The sequence below is a fragment of the Myodes glareolus genome, chromosome 2 (assembly GCF_982192425.1).
Source record: "Myodes glareolus chromosome 2, mMyoGla1.1, whole genome shotgun sequence".
NCBI lineage: Eukaryota > Metazoa > Chordata > Mammalia > Rodentia > Cricetidae > Myodes > Myodes glareolus.
Genome location: NC_142027.1, coordinates 70,656,934 through 70,675,644, shown reverse-complemented (window position 1 = coordinate 70,675,644; position 18,711 = coordinate 70,656,934). Strand labels below are relative to the sequence as shown.

Sequence of the window (18,711 nt, the reverse complement as noted above, 5' to 3'; positions counted from 1 at the left end):
TTTAGGATGGACTCTTGGAACAAAAGTAACGAAAAGGAGAGGCCTGGCTGGTAGGATCTACTGAAGAGGAAGCGGCAGGAGGATTATGAGTTCAAGGCTAGCTTGGACTGTACATTGGTCTGGGAACGTGACTCAGCTGGCAAAGGTGCTTACCAACAAGCCTGGTGACCGGAGCTTGATCCCCACCCCCCAGAACCCACATGGTGGAAAGGGCAGAACTGACTCCTGTATTATACTGTGTGCGTGACCGCGACACAACCACACGGCCGCACCCGCAGCCTCCACCAGAGCTTTCTGAAAGGCTGTGTCACCTCCCAAAGGAAATCTGTCCTCTTTGGGTCTCATTTCCCAGCCAGTAGACGAGGGTGGTGATCTCAGCCATGACAATGGGACCCGATGGAAATGCTCTGGCCCCGATAATGAGGCCTCAGTCCTAGGAGGACTCAGTGCGCCAGGTGGAGAGAGTCCGCACGGGACCGACGGCCCTGCTCTCTACGCGGCCCTGCAACACAGGTAGGGCTCACCCTGCTGCCCTCGGAAGAAGGGAGCTGAAATAATAACCTGTGGGTAGAGCGGGGAAGCGGCTGGGTCCTAGGCAACAGAATAATTCCTATAATCTCCGGGGGTGGGGGGGACAGATGTACACCCAAATCAACAGATGAACGAGGGGTTCAAACCTCCCTAAGGTGGTGGAGCTGTTGGTCCGCATGGCCTCGGCCCTTCTCGCCCTCTGGTGGACAGAGGTGGAAGAGGCTGGGTAAAACGCCCTGGTGCTGGGGCTTAATATAAGACCTAAAACTCTGAAATCATTAGAGGAAAAGTGGGTAGAGACTTTAGGATACATGCATAGGCACGGATATTCTGACTAGGATTTCAGTCGCTGAGGTGTTTGTTGATAAATGGAACCTTATGAAATTAAAAAGCTTTTGAACTGCATTGGAAATAGTTCATCAAATAAAGAGACAGCCTACTGGAGGGGAGAAAAATCTTTGCCAATGGACATTACTTTCTGGACTATATAATAATAATGCTGACAATCTATACATCCAGCATTATACAAAGCATATACAAAGAACTAAAAAAAACTAAACAAAAAGGAACCAATCAACTCCATCAATAAATATTCTAATGAAATGTACAGTCCACAAAAGATGAAATATAAGTGATCAATAAACATACAAAAAAGTATTCAACCTCACTATCCATAAGAGAATTCTTAATTTAAAAACACATTGAAATTGTATCTCACCCCAGTCAGAATGGCAGTCACTAAGAAAACAAGCAACAGGTCTGGGGAGGTGATTCAGGGGCTGAGAGCACATGCTGCCTTCTGGAGGACCCGAGTTCAGATCCCAGCCCCTCCTCACATCACATGGCTCACAACTGCCCGGAACTCCAGTTCCAAAGTCCTCTTCTGGCCTACACAGACACACACACAGACACACACACAGACACACACACAGACACACACACACACAGACACAGACACACACACACAGACACACACACACACACAGACACACACACACAGACACACACAGACACATACACACACACACAGACACACACACACAGACACACACACACAGACACACACAGAAACACACACACACAGACACACACACACACAGACACACACAGACACACACACACACACAGACACACACAGACACACACACACAGACACACACACAGACACACACACACAGATACACACAGACACACACAGACACACACACACACAGAGAGAGAGAGAGAGAGAGAGAGAGAGAGAGAGAGAGAGAAGGACAGAGAGACACAGACAGAGGGATCCTTCCACATTTACTGGTGGCAATATAAACGAGACGAGCCATTGGGAACTGAGTGTGGCGAAGTCTCACAAGACTAAACACAGATGTAGCACAGGGCCCTGCTAGCACTCCGGTATGAGCCTGAGGGACCTCTCCTAGTCAAGGCGTCGCAGAGACACCCACATACCGGTGCTTACTGCGACACTATGAGCAGTTGGAACCAACCCAGGTATCCAACGGAAGAATAAAGACAGTGTAGCTTACATACGTAATGGAATGGGTGTAAAGAAAAAATACTGCCAGGTTATTTGCAGGACAATAGATTCGACTCCAGAGAGTCACACTAAGATAATTAAATCAGTCTTAGGAAGGTAAATTATTACATGCTCTCTCATGTGTGGTTCCTTATTTTATATCAGACACGGTTATGTAAGTGTCTACGACACGGGCATAGAAGTAAAACTGACTGTGGTGGTTTGATGGGCATGGCCCTTAGAGACTCGTGTTTAAATGCTTGGTCCACAGGGGGTGGCACTATCAGGAGGTGTGGCCTTGTGGAATAGGGGTAGCATTGTTGGAAGCAGTGTGTCACTGTAGAAGAGGGCTTTGAGATCTTAAACAGTCAAGACAGAGACTCTTGTTGCCTTTGGACCAAGATGTAGAACTCTCAGCTCCTTCTCCACCACTATGTCTGCCTGCACACAGCCACATCCCACCACGGTGATAATGGAATGAACCTCAGAAACTATAAGCTACCCAGTTAAATCTTTTCATTTGTAAAAGTTGCTGTGGTCATGGTGTCTCTCCACAGCAACAGAAACCCTAACTAAGACACTGCCCAGGAAGACAAGGTGAACTAATGGGAATGGGGAGGCGGAGGAGGCCGAAAGAAGAGTCTGGAAGCAGGGCTGGCGTGACGGCTAATATTGAGTGTCAGCTTGACATGGACCTAGAGCCGCCTGGATACCAGCCCCTTGGTGAGCATGTGGAGAGCAAGTCAGTTATTGGGAAGATCCATCCTAGGAGCAACAGCACTAATCCCGGGACTGGGTCCTGAATCTGCACACAGCACCCATTCCTTCTTGTTTCCTGCCTGTGGATGCCATGTGACCAGTCGCCTCAATCGCACTGCGACAGTGGATTGTAACCTGGAACTGTGAGCCCAAGTCACCCCCCATCTCCCTGGGGGTTGTTTATCTCTTTTTTATTTTTTAGTATATATTTATTATGTATATAGTGTTCTGCCTGCATATATGACTGCACGCCAGAAGAGGGCACCAGATCTCATTACAGATGGTTGTGAGCCACCATGTGGCTGCTGGGAATTGAACTCAGAACCACTGGAAGAGCAGTCAGTGCTCTTACCCTCTGAGCCATCTCTCCAGCCCGAAGTTGTTTGTCTTTGTCTCAGCAATGTATCAAGTACTAATGCACGAGTGGGGAACATGCATACATATAACATGCATCAACATACATACAGTGTGCACTGGTGTGAAAATATCTTTGGGTAATAAGGTGCCATCTGTGATGGATAGATACAATGAAAAACCATTTAAGTAAATAAAAACTGCAGTCTTAAAAAGAGGCCGACTAGACATTTTCCTTTCTGTATAGCCATTCATGTTCATAAAGGAAACATCCATTCCCGCCCCCCGCCCCCGCCCCAGGTTAGCTACTTCCAGGCACAGCTGCTGTCTGCCACCTGAGACTCTCACCACACAAGAAGACAACCCTGAGTTTCACACTCCCCTTCCCTCTCCTTTCCTAACTCTCCTGCTGACCCCACAACCCTAGGCCCTAGGCCTTTTTTCCTGAGCTTGAGACGGGTTAGAAGCCTCAACCATCTGAGACTTCCTTGAGCCACATTTTCCTTTGTAAACACCTGTGTAGAGGTGACAAATAGGTTTCTTTCTCTTTCATCTGTGCGATTTCCAGTCCTCAGCCGTGGTGCCCAAGGGAGCAGAGGGAAAAGGACTTCTCCTCCCGTGGGCTCCCCTCCTCTGCAAGTCTGGAGAACTCTAAATGGATCCCTGCAGCTGAAGCGCCCCCTCCCCCAGGAAGCCCTCCAGGGCTGCTCTCTTCGCTCCACCTGGATACTCAGCACCACTCACCTGCTGCACAGGCTCAATGGTCAGCTCCATGTAGCGACTGATGGCTGTCATTGTCCGCAGGGGCTTGCAGTGTGCCAGGCTGGTGAGAGGCACCCAATCTGAGTTCTTGGAAACAGAAACAGAGAGGTAACATAGAGAAATTGTAAAGCCAGGAGGTACCTTCTAAAATGATGGCCTCATTTTATTCAAAAGGGCCAGACGTGGTGGTGCATGCCTTTGATTCTGAACCCAGGAGGCAGGGGCAGGTGAATCTCTGTGAGTTCGAGGCCAGCCTGATCCACATAGCAGGTTGTAGGCCGGCGAGGCATGCACAGTGAAAACCTGTCTCAGGAAAAAAGCTGCTTCCTGGAGATCTTTGTGTGCTCAGAATCCGGGAGCCACCACAGCAGGTACTGAGTACAGTCTGGTTCAGAGCAGTGGTTCTGACCTGATGCGACCTTGGGAAAGCTTGCTAGAGGCCACCTTGGGTTTAGAGTAGGGACATCTGGCCCAGAGCCCACACTCTGAGAACTTTGACTGTCAGCAGGTATGTCTAATCCGCAGTTCGCCAGCCACAAAACTATGAATGAACATAGTATGACCCAAGATCATAGCCTTACTTTAAACACTGTTAGATTTATTTTTGTTTTTTTGTAACTTGATTGTGTGATTCTCAGGCATGATTTTTTTGTTTTTGTTTTGTTTTAGTTTTTGTTTTTGTCTTTCGAGACAGGGTTTCTCTGTGGCTTTGGAGCCTGTCCTGGAACTAGCTCTTGTAGACCAGACTGGCATCGAACTCACAGAGAACTGCCTACCTCTGCCTCACAAGTGCTGGGATTAAAGGCGTGCGCCACCACTGCCTGGCTGTCAGGTGTGAACTCTGTGGATGACAACAGTGGGTGATAATGTCCAAATGTTGGCCACACCTACAAGGACCATGGCAGATACCCAAGGGTTCTCCTTGTCTGCTCGAAGTCACACAGACCTCTGTACTGTGAGCTCCCTGGAGAGGAACAACCTTACCACAGTTGCCAGAATGAAGGAAATAAGTGCCCCCTGCGCCCTCCTGCAAACTCAGAGCCCAAACACCCCCCTAGCTCTTTGTTATACACATACCAGCACCTTCTATTTTGTTAGCTCACGCTACATTGTTGAGTCTAGAATGTCCTGGGGAGTATTTTTTTAATTTTCACTCACCCCCTCTTTCCCCATTTCCTAGTCCTTTCGGTAAAGGGATCCCAGCCTCCTTCATGTCCGTGCTCTGTAAAAGGGACCCAAAGTGCTGAGGAGCCATGCAGCAGGTGAGACTGATGTGGGATGCCCTTCTGTGTGCTGTGAATATGTCTTATTACCACTGGTTAATAAAGAAGCTGATTTGACCAATAGCCAGGCAGAATAGAGCCAGGCAGGAAATCCAAGCAGAGATACAGGGAGAAAAAGAAGGTGGGGTTGGGGAGAATCCCTGGAGTCACCCAAGGAACAACATGCCAGAGCATTACCGGTAAGCCACGGGGCATGTAGTGATACACAGATTAATGGAAACGGCTTAATTTAAATGTAAGAGCTACCTAGTAATAAGCCGGAGCTTTAAAAAGGCCAGTTTGTAATTAATATTAAGCCTCAGGAATTGGCGGGTGGGAGAGAAACCTCCATTCACAAGACATCCCTTTAGTCCCTCAAAATTAGTAAAGGGGAGCTGTTTATCTTAAACTTCATACACTAAGGAGACAAACACTTGCCTTAGATATATCGATTCTCACTCGTGGTAAATTATAGCATAAACGTTGGGCATCATCACAAGCAACACTTCCCCAGATGAGCATGTAGCCAAGCCAGCCTCCACCAGGGACATTTAAACTGCAGTGGCCTCAGAGACAAATGAGTCCTTGTGCCCTGGACCCGCTTTCCAGAAACAGCACCACTGTTTCAGATGCACAGAGGGGCGGGAACGAACATTCGTGAAGGCGCTTTTATGGGTAAAGAGTGGGAAAGCCCACCCTGTTCTAAAATCAAGACACTGACGCAGGCAGTATGTGGATTACCGAATAACACAAAGGGGCTCTTTGATGACCCAGCTACACAGCTGCAGGAATGAATGTCTTGTGTCACAAAAGACCTGGGAAAATGGAGGATCCCATTGCGTTCAGGATCGGGTGAGCTTTGAACATAAAAGGTAGCTTTTCTTAAAGACCTAGCATGGAGCCAGGTGGTGGCGGCACATGCTTTAAATCTCAGGACTCGGGAGGCAGAGGCAGGCAGATCTCTGTGAGTTCGAGGCCAGCCTGGTCTACAAGAGCTAGTTCCAGGACTGGTGGATGGTCCCTGCTCCCAGGTTCCCAGTACTTCTCGCCTCTGTGTACCCAGCCAGCCAACCATTTCTACCCAGAGAGACCTTGTCTTCAAGCCCGGCCTCCTGATTGTCTTCTTTCTCTGCGCACGTCAAAAGGGCTTGTGTGTCGGGGCCCTCTCTGGCTTCAGCAGCAAACCCGAAGGCTCGCCTCATCTTGCTCTTGATCACACAGGACAGAAAGATGATCTGAGATGCGGAAGTCAAGGTAGACTGAAGTGGAGGTGGAGAATGTCACACCCTGCTGCCCCCAGCAGCCTGCCCTGGTCCCTCCCTGAAACCATCCTGCCCCAGGCAGACAGAGCACATCTTGAAGTCAGAGCCTGATCAGTTTTTCTCTATCTTTTGGTTCCCTGCTAAAGGCTTGCGACACAGAAACATTTGGAAAAACATCTTTCCTCAGGGCATGCCTTACAGTGATAGCACACATGGTGGGGGAAGACACATGTGGTCTATATGAAAACATAGGCTTATTTGAGAGGACAGCCAAAGTGGACCTACAAGGATGCCTGGAGTCCTTAGAAGGGAAGAAATGCCGGGCGGTGGTGGAGCACTCCTTTAATCCCAGCTCTTGGGAGGCAGAGACGGGTGGATCTCTGTGAGTTCAAGACTAGCCTGGTCTACAAGAGCTAGTTCCAGGACAGGCACCAAAGCTACAGAGAAACCCTGTCTCGGGGGGGGGGGGGGGGGAAGAGGGAAGACATGTAGAGATACAATATGGGAAAGAAGGCAGGCTGTAGACAGACAGCCGCTGTAGACGGGCAGCCGCTGGAGGCAATGCCAGATGTGGCGACACCTGCCGGTTGCAGCACTTCCAAGGCTGAAGCCGGAGGATCTGAGTTCAAGGCTAGCCTTAGCTACGTACCAAGAACTTGTCTCATAAAGGAAAAACAACATAAAGCTTCAGCTAAAGAATTCTGGAGGTCACAGGTCAGAAGGGACGGGGCCTGCTTAAGAGTGGCCTGCTTTGATCTTGGACTTCTGGGTAATTTACACTCTCCCGCGGTCACCACGGCAGGATCCTGTTCAGAGGCTGTCAGCACCTCCAACACCAACTCAGCTTCCCTTGCCCTTGAAAACACTCACGCAAGGTCACCTGGGTGACAGCACATCACGCAGCACCCCTGGGGCCCCAGGAGCCGAGTGGGCTCAGCAGTCACCGGCTGAAGGCGGCATTTGTCACCTCTGATTTCTGCGGCCGCAGGAGAGAACAGCGCAGAGAGCATAATGAGCAGACCAGGAGAGGAGAAACAGGCTCCTTCTCCGAGAGGGCAGGATCCCTGAGAGATGTTTAGGATGAAGCAGAACTGAGCCTGGAGCTGTGGCCTTTGACTCCAAGACTCAGAGCTTTCCCGCTTCCCATGCTATTTTGGAGGGCTCTGGGCAAGAGAGGATTGATTGTCTTTGAACTGGGAGAGCCCTTGAACGTCAAGGTCACTGCAGTGGTGTCTGCCTGTTTCAGGCGACAAATCACTGGACTGCTGGGCCAGCATGCTACCCAGCAAGGCCGAAAGAGGGCATGGCAGGTGGGAGGTAGGACAAGGCCGCTGGCTGCAGGCAACCCACCCTCCACAGCCATGAGTCCTGGGTGGATACAGCAAGGTCCAGCGCAGCTCGGCCCAGGGAAATCAGGAACCAGGGTGTGGCCTGGAGGAGGTACTCAGGGTGCCGATCGTGGGCCACGATGGCCGAGGCGTAGAGGAGGCCAGCCAGAGCTGACAGGAACCGAGTCCACAGGTGAATGTAGGAGAATGACTTCCCCCGACACTGCAGAGAGAGGAGGGACTGGGCAGGAGGACACTGGATCCTGAGACCCCAGTTCTCGACAGCAGATGGCGAGCCCTCTACAAGCGGCTGCTCACAAAGGACGCTCTACCTGTTAGCATCTAGCTACTTTCCAAGCTGCTGCCTTCGCCTGACCAACTCCTACTCATTCCTCAGAATCTGGCTTCATCTTAACCCTGGAAACCTTCCTTACTGTTTCCACCCTATGGGGCACTGGTTCTCTTCTGGACCGCGTCACACCAGGCAAGTCCCTCGGATGTGGAGGAATGCAAGACTTTACGCATTCGGAGTGCTCCTGGGGGCAGACCAGCGACACTCCCATTTCAACGCTCAGCTCCTGCCAGTGGGAGGGAACGTGGGAATGCCGGCTGAGGAAAATGAGGGAACCCGAGTTATAACAGAGCCACGGCCCAGCTTGTCCCCTGGGGAACCACACCAAACGGGGATCAAAGGGAATGAGAGATGACATTCTGAAAGTTGTGAAGCCAAGGGGACATTCTGGGAGAACGAACAGTGGAGATATTGGCTCACCAAACAGGGACATATGCAGCATTTATTTAAGGAGTCTCGGTAGGCATACAGTTGCTTTAGAGCCAGTGACTCAGCAGGTAAAGACACCCACTGCTGACAGCTTAGGTTGGATCCCTGGAACCCACATCGTAGGAAGAAAGAAGCCACTCCGGCAAGCTGTTCTGGGCTCATAACACCTGAGCCAGGGTACACATGTGCCAAACCTCCAACCCCCAGATAAATAAACACTTAAAAAGTCACTTTAGGGCTGGAGAGGTGGCTTAGAGGTTAAGAGCACTGGCTGTTTATCCAAAGGTCTTGAGTCCAGTTCCCAGCAACCACATGAAGGCTCACAACTATCTACAATGAGATCTGGTGCCCTCTTCTGGTCTACAGGCATACTTGCAGACAGAATACTGTACGTATAATAAATAAATAAATAAATAAATCTTTAAAAAAAGTCACTTTACATATACGTTTATACACGCATACAAAAGACTACATACTAAACTGCAAATATATTAAAGTTTATATCTATGCTGATTTCCTTGTTAGGTGACAGTATTTAGAGCTATTTACGTGTTGGCTAAGGGATGGAACAAATTTCAGGAGAAAGGTGGATTTTGGCTGACTTTTCTCTCATTTTTGTTTTAAATCCCCCAAAGAATGCTCAGATGAGCTGGGATGTAGCTCGGTGGTAGAGCGATTGCCTAGAACATGTCGGGTCCTGGGTCAAAAGCTCAGCACTGCACAGACAAACAGAAATTGCCAGGAGGGCACAAAGGCTATATCTCAGCCAGTTCTCTTCCCAGCTTCTCTTCTGGCTGCCATCTGCGGAAGGCCAGTGAATAGAGAGGCCCAGTCAAGCACGCGTCTGTGGAGTTCCCGGGTGTGAGGGTGGCTCTGGTCTCTGGCCCCACAGCCTACGTGTAATGACGCCTTTTTGCATGGTTCCTTCCCACAACACCCTGGTGTTTCTCAGAGCCAATAATGGTCTGTTAGGTCCCAGCCTGACCCTCCCCACTGCAGGTCCTAGGGTAGTCATGATACTGCCCTTGTTTCCTTGAAGGCCTCCCTACCGTGTGATGGCCCACTCCCTTCCTGGAGACTCCCACAGGCAGCTGTGGTCAGTCTGGGAAGCTCTGGAGCCAGGACTCCCGGACTCCAAGGCCTCGAAGCACAGCTGGACTCAATGCACACAGTTCCAAACCGCCTGCCTCCCACACCCTGCTCTTCTGGACTAAAGCATGGCACTCCCGGCAAAATGACTCTCTCAGGCCAAACGACAGGCCCATTTCATGTCCGGGTGTCAGGGCCCACACTGGTCCTGCCACGGAGGCAGGAACGCGACAGCAGGATCTTCCACAAAGAAAACCTGGAGGGTGGTTTCTAAAGCAGTCCCAAAGCTCACTCAGGCATGGACAGACAGCCGCTACTCAGTGTCTGCCTCCGCCGGCCCCTCTTGTCTTTGCGAACCACTAAACTGTAATGGTTAATACCCGCACTCAGTCAGCACAGGGGCCTTCGCCTCTTTCCCAAACCAAACACTGTTTCCACTGCTTGGAGAGCAGGGAGACCCCTCACTGTCCCATCTGAGTCTCCACAGGACTGAAAGCTCCCCAAAGACAAATCCCATTTGGCCTCAACAGGCCTGGCCGGTAAATCTTCCCACAGCCCAGACGTTTGGAAATTCTGCCAATGCTGTGTTGCACTTCCGTGCCTTCCTTGTGTTCTTGTGAGACTCTAATCTGTACCAGCCCTGTGACCTTTTCCTGCTCAACTTTCCTTGGCTACAGGAAGTAGGGAGAAGCAACTCAGACTTCCTAGAAGGTTTCTGTAGGTCCCAGGACTCCACTGTTCAGCCAGGGCCCTTCAGACACACACCAAAGCACACGGACACATGTGCGTGCGTGCGCACGTGCGTGTGTACACACACACACACACACCCTATGCACACAGACACATGTGCACACACACTTACGCACATGGACACACATGATGTACACACACACACATACGCACACAGACACACATGCACGTACACACACACCTACGCACATGGACACACATGCATGCACACACACAGCCCCTACGCACATGGACCCACATACATGTGCACACACACCTACGCACACGGACACACATGCATGCACACACACAGCCCCTACGCACATGGACCCACATACATGTGCACACACACCTACGCACACGGACACACATGCATGTGCACACACACACTACACACATGGACACATGTGCATGCGCGCACACACCCACCTATGCACATGGACCCATGTGCACATGCACACACACACACACACACCTACGTACAAGGACACACATACACACCCCACTGCCGCCACACTCTAGCTCCTCAGAAAAACGTAAGCACAAGTGTGTCCCACACAGGGACGACATCACACCCCCAGGATCTCCCGATGCCCCGAGACTGGTCACATGCAGCAGAACCCCAGCCCCCACCCCAGTCTCACGATATTGGAGAATGGTGGGATCCGGGATGCCCAGGAGCCAAAGACAGCAATGCCACCCAGCAGGTAGCCAAAGACTTCCAGGTTTTCCTGCAAGAATGGATGTGTAGAGACTGTATCTATGCCTCAAGTGGTAACAAACCCAATATGATATCTTCTGCTTTTAGAAGGTCCATCCTTCTAATGACAAGAGCCCTCACCCTCTCCCGGGGCACCAAGTAGATGCACAAGGAGGGAAGTGACCTGTTCCACCCCATCTTCCTATGCTCAGCCTTACCTGAAGCAGGCTTCCCAGCAGCCTCCGCTGTGGTCCTCGGACTGGGGCTGAAACTTTGGGGACAGCAGCCCAGATTGCCCAGCCTGGACCCAGGCACAGAGGCAGAGCCAGGGCAAACACACTGGCTCTCAGATGCCTTCTTCTCTTCCTCTCTCTGCTGCTCCGACCTGTAGGAAACACCAGAACCCTGTCACCCATCACAATGCTCCTGGACCATAGAATTCACCAGATGCCTGGTGTGGGAGGAGCTGGGGTAGACTCTGCCGCCGGTCCTGTGTCTTGCTATGGCAGATCGTGACCCCCTTCAAAGCCTGGGGTCAGGTTCTCTTCCAGAAACTGTCTTCACCCACAGTGCCTACTGCTTGTCTTCCTCAGAAGGAATCTTTGAATGCTGGTATCCATGCAGACAGTCGCACCTCTCCTAGCACAGCATCCCAGTGACCATGTCCCTATGGTCACACCTCTCCTAGAACAGCATCCCAGTGACCATGTCCCTATGGTCACACCTCTCCTAGCACAGCATCCCAGTGACCACGTCCCTACAGTCACACCCCTCCTAGAACAGCATCCCAGTGACCATGTCCCTATGGTCACACCTCTCCTAGCACAGCATCCCAGTGACCACGTCCCTACAGTCACACCCCTCCTAGAACAGCATCCCAGTGACCACGTCCCTACAGTCACACCCCTCCTAGAACAGCATCCCAGTGACCACATCCCTACAGTCACACCCCTCCTAGAACAGCATCCCAGTGACCACGTCCCTACAGTCACACCTCTCCTAGAACAGCATCCCAGTGACCATGTCCCTATGGTCACACCTCTCCTAGCACAGCATCCCAGTAACCACATCTCTACAATCACACCTGTCCTAGAACAGCATCCCAGTGACCATGTCCCTACAGTCACACCCGTCCTAGAACAGCATCCCAGTGACCATGTCACTATGGTCACACCTCTCCTAGCACAGCATCCCAGTGACCATGTCCCTAAAATCACACCCCTCCTAGAACAGCACCCCAGTGGCCATGTCCCAACCACTCTGTCACAGGTGAGTAAGAAGCTGTGTGTCAAGCCACCTCCTCTGAGCAGGAGAAACAACAAAAGAGGACATTGTGGAACATGCGACCCACTCTCCTCTGGGCATTTTAAAGAATATTTTTCTTCTGAGCTACATGGGCTGGGTTGACCCACAATGTGACCCTCCTGCCTTTGGACAAGAGTCTAAGATCACCGCTCTCTTCTCAGGAACCCCAGTCCTAGGTACTCAAGGCTGTTCACCCCATCTCGGTTCTGCCAGCCTTTCTCTTGCCAAGGTGATCCCTGCCTGTTTTTGTCATTCATTTCCAGAAACTGTGTGGCTTGTCTTGGTCAGCCAGACATGCACACCGTCCCCTGAAACCACCATCACTGCTCCTGGCCTTGATCTATTGTGGTCTGCTTGCCTGTGCCTGCCACTAGTCCTGGTGTCACCTGCTTTCCCATGATTCTCTCCCCTAGGCGCCAGCTACAGTGACTGTTTAGGGTCCCACCTTTCTTACCTGGCCGAGGTCAGGGACCTCGTTCCTCTGTCTGGCTCAGGGTGTGGCAAGGAACGGGTATTGAGCGAATGGACAAACAGAAGGAGAATGAAGGCGGAAGGGAGGGCTGCGTGCCTGTGCACACTCACCAGACTTCGACTTGGATTTGGATCCACAGACTGGGAAGAGGATGGATATAAAGTTCCCAAAGTCGACAACTGCTAGGTAGGCTCCAGTGAACACCTGGAAGCAAATGGAGACGGAGTCTGGGTGATCCAGAGTCATCCTGCAGACACCATAGCACCGCCATCCTGGGATCTCCTCCACCACATGGGTTACACTGGGGCATGTCTGTGGCATGGGTAGCTTTTGCTGTGGAGCTATATACCAGACATGGAAACTCTCTGAGCCTCAGTTTTCCCATCTGTAAAATCGGTGTGCAACCAGACCTCCCTCAATGACTGCCATGTAGATTTCTGGAGACAATTCATGGCAAGTATTTGGACCAGGACTTAGAGAAAATTAACAGTACCAGAGACAAGAGCATCACCAGTGGACAGAGTGTATGTTGTGGCTTTGGAATCCCGGCCCGGGTATGCATTAAAGGGTGGCCTTACAGAAGCTTCTCTGTGCCTCAGTTTCCACATCTGTAGCAGGTGAATGATTTCAGGACCCATAACTTTGAACAATTTTGGGACTATATGAATTAACACACAAGGGAACCTTAGCGCTAAGATGCTCTTAAATATATTTAACAAACCCCAGCCATCCATCCCTTTTGGATATAAGCAGAACCTCATTCTATCCCACAAGCCAATGGGAAAGGGAGTCTGGTCCAAAGCCAGCAAGGCACTGTCCTCAGCAGCTCAAACCTCCAAGCCAGTGTCCTAACCACTAGGCTGCCCTTCTTTATCCCTGCCTGGGTGGCCACAAAGGTCAAATCCGAGTTCCTTGAAGTGGGGCTCAAAAGAAATATTCCTTGGGATATGTGTTTAGGGCTAGAACCCTTTATCTGCGGTCCTACACTTTGGGGAAAGTAGAAACTGCTTTTCCCTGTGCCAAGTCCTACATTGCCGCTTGGGGAAGGACTCGGCTGCCCTGCTGACAGTAGTGATAATGAGAACTGGTTGAACATCCACTATGAGCTGTGTACAGTGACAATACAGCAGTGAGCAAGCCCCTGTTCTGGTGACGGCAGCTCATTGTGCTGGCTGGAATGAGAGCGACCTCTACAGACTCCTATGTTCAAATCCCTGGTCCCCAGTTGGTGGAACTGTTTGGGAAGGATTGGGAGGTGTGGCCTTGTTAGAGGAGGTGTGTCACTGGGCGGGGGCTCAAAAGACTGATGCCCTTCCCAGGGTCTCTGTCTTCTACTTGAAGATTAAGATGTGAGCTCTCAGATGTTCATTCCATCATGCCTCTACACTGCTATCATGAGCCCTACATCTTCTAAAACCATAAGCCCCATTAAATGCTTTCATTCACATACGGCCTGGGTCATGGCCTTTTGTCGCAGCAATTGGAAGCTAACTAAGACATGCAAGCTGAGAAAGCACAGCAGGAGAAGGGAGTCTGGAGCACCTGTGGGAGAGATGTGCTGCAATTCTAAACAGGGGACGCCTTCTTTGACTTTATGTTTTATGTGTGTTTGTGTGCGAATGCCCCATGTGTACAGGCACACTAGGAGCCATGGGATGCCCTGGATCTGGAGTTCACACGGGTATAGGTTACCTGGCACAGGTACTGGGGACCAAACTCTAGTCCTCTGGAAGAGCACTGTGTGCTCTTACCCACGGGAACATCGCTGCAGCCCCAGGAAGCTTTGCTCTATCTATCTATCTATCTATCTATCTATCTATCTATCTATCTATCTATCCATCTATTTTATTTATTTATTTTTGTTTTTTTGAGACAGGGTTTCTCTGTAGCTTTGGAGCCTGTCCTGGAACTAGCTCTTGTAGACCAGGCTGGCCTCAAACTCAGAGATCCACCTGCCTCTGCCTCCAGAGTGCTGGGATTAAAGGTGTGTGCCACCGCTGCCCAGTGGAAGCTTTGCTTTAAAAGGTGATTTTGAACAAATGCTTGAGGGAGGTGATGATGAGCCATGTGAACACGAAGGGAGAGAGAGAGGGGGCTTGAGAAAACAGAAAAGACAAGACACAGGTTCCCAGAGGAAACTACTCTGCAGGTTGAGGGGAAAGACAGGTTTGTGTGGCTGCCACAGAGAAGCAGAAGCCGCGCTTGTGCTGGACATACCTGGATCGTGAGCTGTCTGGCCAGAATGGCCCCCACCGTATCACACAGACTGGTCAGGAGGCAGAAGGCAGCACACAGTGTTGACTGGTCCCGGCCACATTTTTTTGTGCATCTCAGGTAGAGAATCCTGGGGCGAGAGGGACAGAGAGGACACCTTAGAAAAGGCAGCTATGGCCTCTGTCCTATGAAGCACCAGCTCCCCGCCATGCTCCGGGGTATCATATGTTTCTGGATTCAGTCTACAGGTGGGGAAGAAAAGACCAGAAGGAGAACCACGAGGCCATGCCGGGAAACTGGAACTCCCATTGTAGAGCTACTGTCCTCTTCTACAGAAGCAGGGGACCAGCTGGACAAGGGGCATGTAGCTCAGATTCTTCCAAGCCTCAGGACCTGTGGTCCTGGCACTTGGGAAACAGAGGCAGGGGGTTTCGAGTTCGAGGCCAGCTTGTACTACGTAGTAGGTCTTATCTTTAAGAAAAGATATGGGACTCCTCCAAATCAGGCTGTGTCAACGGACCGACGCCCCCCACCCCAAGCTAGCTGTTGGGTTTTATTTCCTGAAAGGGAAACAGGTTCTAAAAGTCACCCCTAATACACACACACACACACACACACACGCCACAGCTAACTATAGCAGTAATTGCCTAAATTTAAAAGGCAATTTGCTTCTTTGAAGTTAGAGTGAAATCTATCCAGTCCATCTGTGCAGTGGGTGGCAGGCTCTGCCAGCTGAGCAATTTGTGCATATTCATAAGGCTGGGAAAACAAAACAGGGTGGCAACGCGGTGCTCTGGGCCCCTCGCCCTAGCTCTCCAAATGGCTGGCTTTTCTCCCTTTAGCCCTCCCCCCACCTTCCTCACACCTGGGCCATATAGAGGACAGGGCAGACTGGCAGAGGCCAAAACTTCTCTGGCAGGATCATCAATGCCATCTCCATCACACGGAGGTTCAGATGTCTCTCTGCTGGTTTTTATTTTATTTTACTTTATTTTATTTTATAGAGAAATGGGCTGGGAGCAGCTCTGGCTTCATTCACTCAGACAGAGTGGTTGGTGTTTATTCCACTGATTAGGGTCTGAGCATTGGCCCCAAGGAATATAGTTACAGAATGAAGGCTGTTACCCAACACCCTAAACATTTCTGGGTCTTCAGCACCAAGCCTGAAGCTCAGAGTGTTATTACTAGCTATACATCCAAGCTCTGGGCTAGTAACACCAACCCACGGCCTAGGAGTGAAGAGTCAAGTAAGAGGTTTGGACTCAAATTAGCAATACTTTATTTCAATCTTTGTGTTGGACAGAGGAGAAGGCGCAGCCTAGAGCGCTGATGTGAACAGACAGCAGGCCTCTGGCTTCTTACTAGGGCCTTTGCCCTGCTCTCAGGCATGTCCTCCAAGCTCTCAGGGGCCAGGACGCCTGGACTGACCTTAACTTAGCCCACACACCACATCACGGAAGACCCTTTCTCTGTAGACAGACGCATGGAGAGGGGTTCAGGAGTGGTGGAGTCCTAAGAACAGAGGGCCGTGTCTAGCCGAGGCAGGGTGAAAGTTAGAAGCTTGTTCTCAAGACGGTACAGTCAGGCATTCTCGGCACATTGCTTAACCTCTGGAAGCCCTGTTTCCAGGGGCAAGCGTGCCCAACCGTGTCGGCGGCACAGGGTGGCTGAGGAACAAAGGAGACAGTGCCGTGACAAAGGAGATGGTGTATGCCGCATCCTCTTCCTTTGCACCCTCGACTCAGAGAACTCAATCCCTGAAGCCTGCCTGTGTGACAGGCAGGACCATTGCCCTCTCAGTAAGTAGGTTCCTCATCCGAAAGGGTGATAACAGAACCTGCTTTAGGGACTGGGGCGGGCAGGATGAAGAAATACACCCAGGCCCGGAGTGTCTTTCCTGGACTCCAACCACTAGGCGGTGGGGCTGCAGACTCCGTGAACCACCATGGAAAGTCTGAGAGGTAGTCACCTGAGAGCAAAGGTGAGCTGGTGACAGAAGTGGGGACAGAAGGATAACATACCCTCTCCCTCCTGCCTGGGTATACTTGGGTGGCACCACCCTGGAAACTACCTCTGGATTTCCGCGTTAGGGGCAGGCTGGCTTCACGCTCAGAACCCAGGGGACAGGGACTACCTGGTCAAACCACTTCAAGGAAGACAAAAGCAAAAACTGTGGCCGGAGTCAGATCGCCACCGCCACACCTCTTTCCAGCTTTGGATACATTAAAACTAGAAAACAAAGGGAGGCTTACTAGAGTCTCTAAGGGTGGGTGGCAGATTCAGAGCGGTAATGGTGTTTAATGAGCACTTACTAAGTCTTTCGCCTGCCGTACCTCATTTAATACTCGCATCCAGTCTATGAGGCATATCCTCATTATTCACAGGAGGCCTAAAGGCTCACACCTTGCCCTCGCTCCCCGCCAGCCAGTAGGGAAAGGCTGACAACAGAAGCCAATCCAAGCCGCATCCACTGCACCACCCAGGCTCCTGCCACCGGTTCACAGCCCAGCTTCCCGTGCTCGGAATTCAGAAAGCACTGCACTTCAGTCCATAGAGCGATGTCAGATCTGACCCCGGACTTGAGCTGCCTCCTGAACAGCCCCCTTCGCGCCCCTTCCCCTAGGTGTCCTAGAGGAGCCGAGGCAAGCGGCGCCCAATCTCCCCCGCGGGTGGCCCGCCACCCCTCGCGCGGGTCCCAGCCCCATTACAGCGCGTGGGCGGCGATCCAGCAGCAGGCGGCGCAGATCCACAAGCCGAAGGAGATGCAGACACGGCGGTGGGCGAAGCAGCGGTCCAGATAGTCCCAGTTCCAGAGCGGGGACGCGGCGCCAACCCCCTCCTCCATGGCACTGCCGAGCGTCCCGCCGACCCCGGGAAAGTTCCGGGACCGCGCGGCTCCCCAGCCTCGCCTATTGTCGGGATCTGCGGGCCGCAGGCCGCCCCCTAGCGGTGGAGCCGCGCACAGCCGCCGCACAAAGGAGAACCCCGCCAGTACCCGGTCCCTTGGCGCGGTCACCCCGGTTGCCAAGCCCTACAATACTCCGGCGCTGCCAAGCGCTCGTGGTGGTGGTGGGGGACGGGCGGGGGAACTCCGAGGCGCGAGGTCACTGGTTCAAAAGGTGCAATACCGAAAGGTGGGGAGGGGACCGAGGGAGCCCAGATCGCCTCTGCTTCCTCCTATCTCTGCTGAAACTGTCAAGGGCAAGCCTTGTGCCACCCAGCCTCTAGACCAGCCAGGGAGGGGTTAATTTGGGAGCGTGCCGCTCCCATTCAGCCGCAGTGCCACACAATTAGGTAAACAAATGTTTTTCTCTAAAGCAAACCATTAGAATATTTTCAAAATGTCTTTTCTGGCTTCGGTAAGTTCGTTTAAAGCACAGCACGATTGTCACCTCACTTTTTAGTTCCTTTTGAGGCAGGATTTTGCCTCGTGACCCAGACTAGCCTGGAGCTCACGGTGTAGTCTCCAGGTGGGCCTCCAAACTCAAAGACCTCCTGCTTCAGCCTCCCCGGATGCTGGAATTACAACATATCCACAGTGGTGATCACTGTTAAGACGAGATGAGATGTCGCTAGGGTCTCCGTGTCCCCTCCAGTTCCGTATTTTGAAACCTAATCACAAAGCACTAGAGTGGTGGTGGTGGTGGTGG

General features: G+C 51.6%; 1 protein-coding gene across 8 annotated transcripts in view; it reads right to left on the bottom strand.

The window, feature by feature from the left end:
- Tmem44 (transmembrane protein 44) overlaps positions 1–17,991 on the bottom strand; it is a 32,094-nt gene extending 14,103 nt beyond the window's left edge. Inside the window, exons 1-9 of one of the 8 annotated variants that reach the window (XR_015000570.2) lie at positions 17,770–17,990; positions 15,065–15,191; positions 12,958–13,051; positions 11,289–11,455; positions 11,015–11,101; positions 8,206–8,349; positions 7,824–7,994; positions 6,273–6,416; positions 3,902–4,006 (exon numbers count right to left, since the gene is read on the bottom strand). Coding sequence is in view for 7 of the 8 variants with exons in the window: in XM_085685393.2 (XP_085541519.2) it covers positions 3,902–4,006; positions 6,273–6,416; positions 7,824–7,994; positions 8,206–8,349; positions 11,015–11,101; positions 11,289–11,455; positions 12,958–13,051; positions 15,065–15,191; positions 17,770–17,906 (1,176 nt within the window). In the remaining variant the exon portion in view is untranslated. Of the gene's footprint in view, positions 1–3,901; positions 4,007–6,272; positions 6,417–7,823; positions 7,995–8,205; positions 8,350–11,014; positions 11,102–11,288; positions 11,456–12,957; positions 13,052–15,064; positions 15,192–17,394; positions 17,741–17,769 lie in introns of those variants that run through there. The other 7 variants (XM_085685393.2, XM_085685394.2, XM_085685395.2 and 4 more) reach the window with 7 other exon arrangements.
- Between the last annotated feature and the right edge of the window lie 720 nt (positions 17,992–18,711).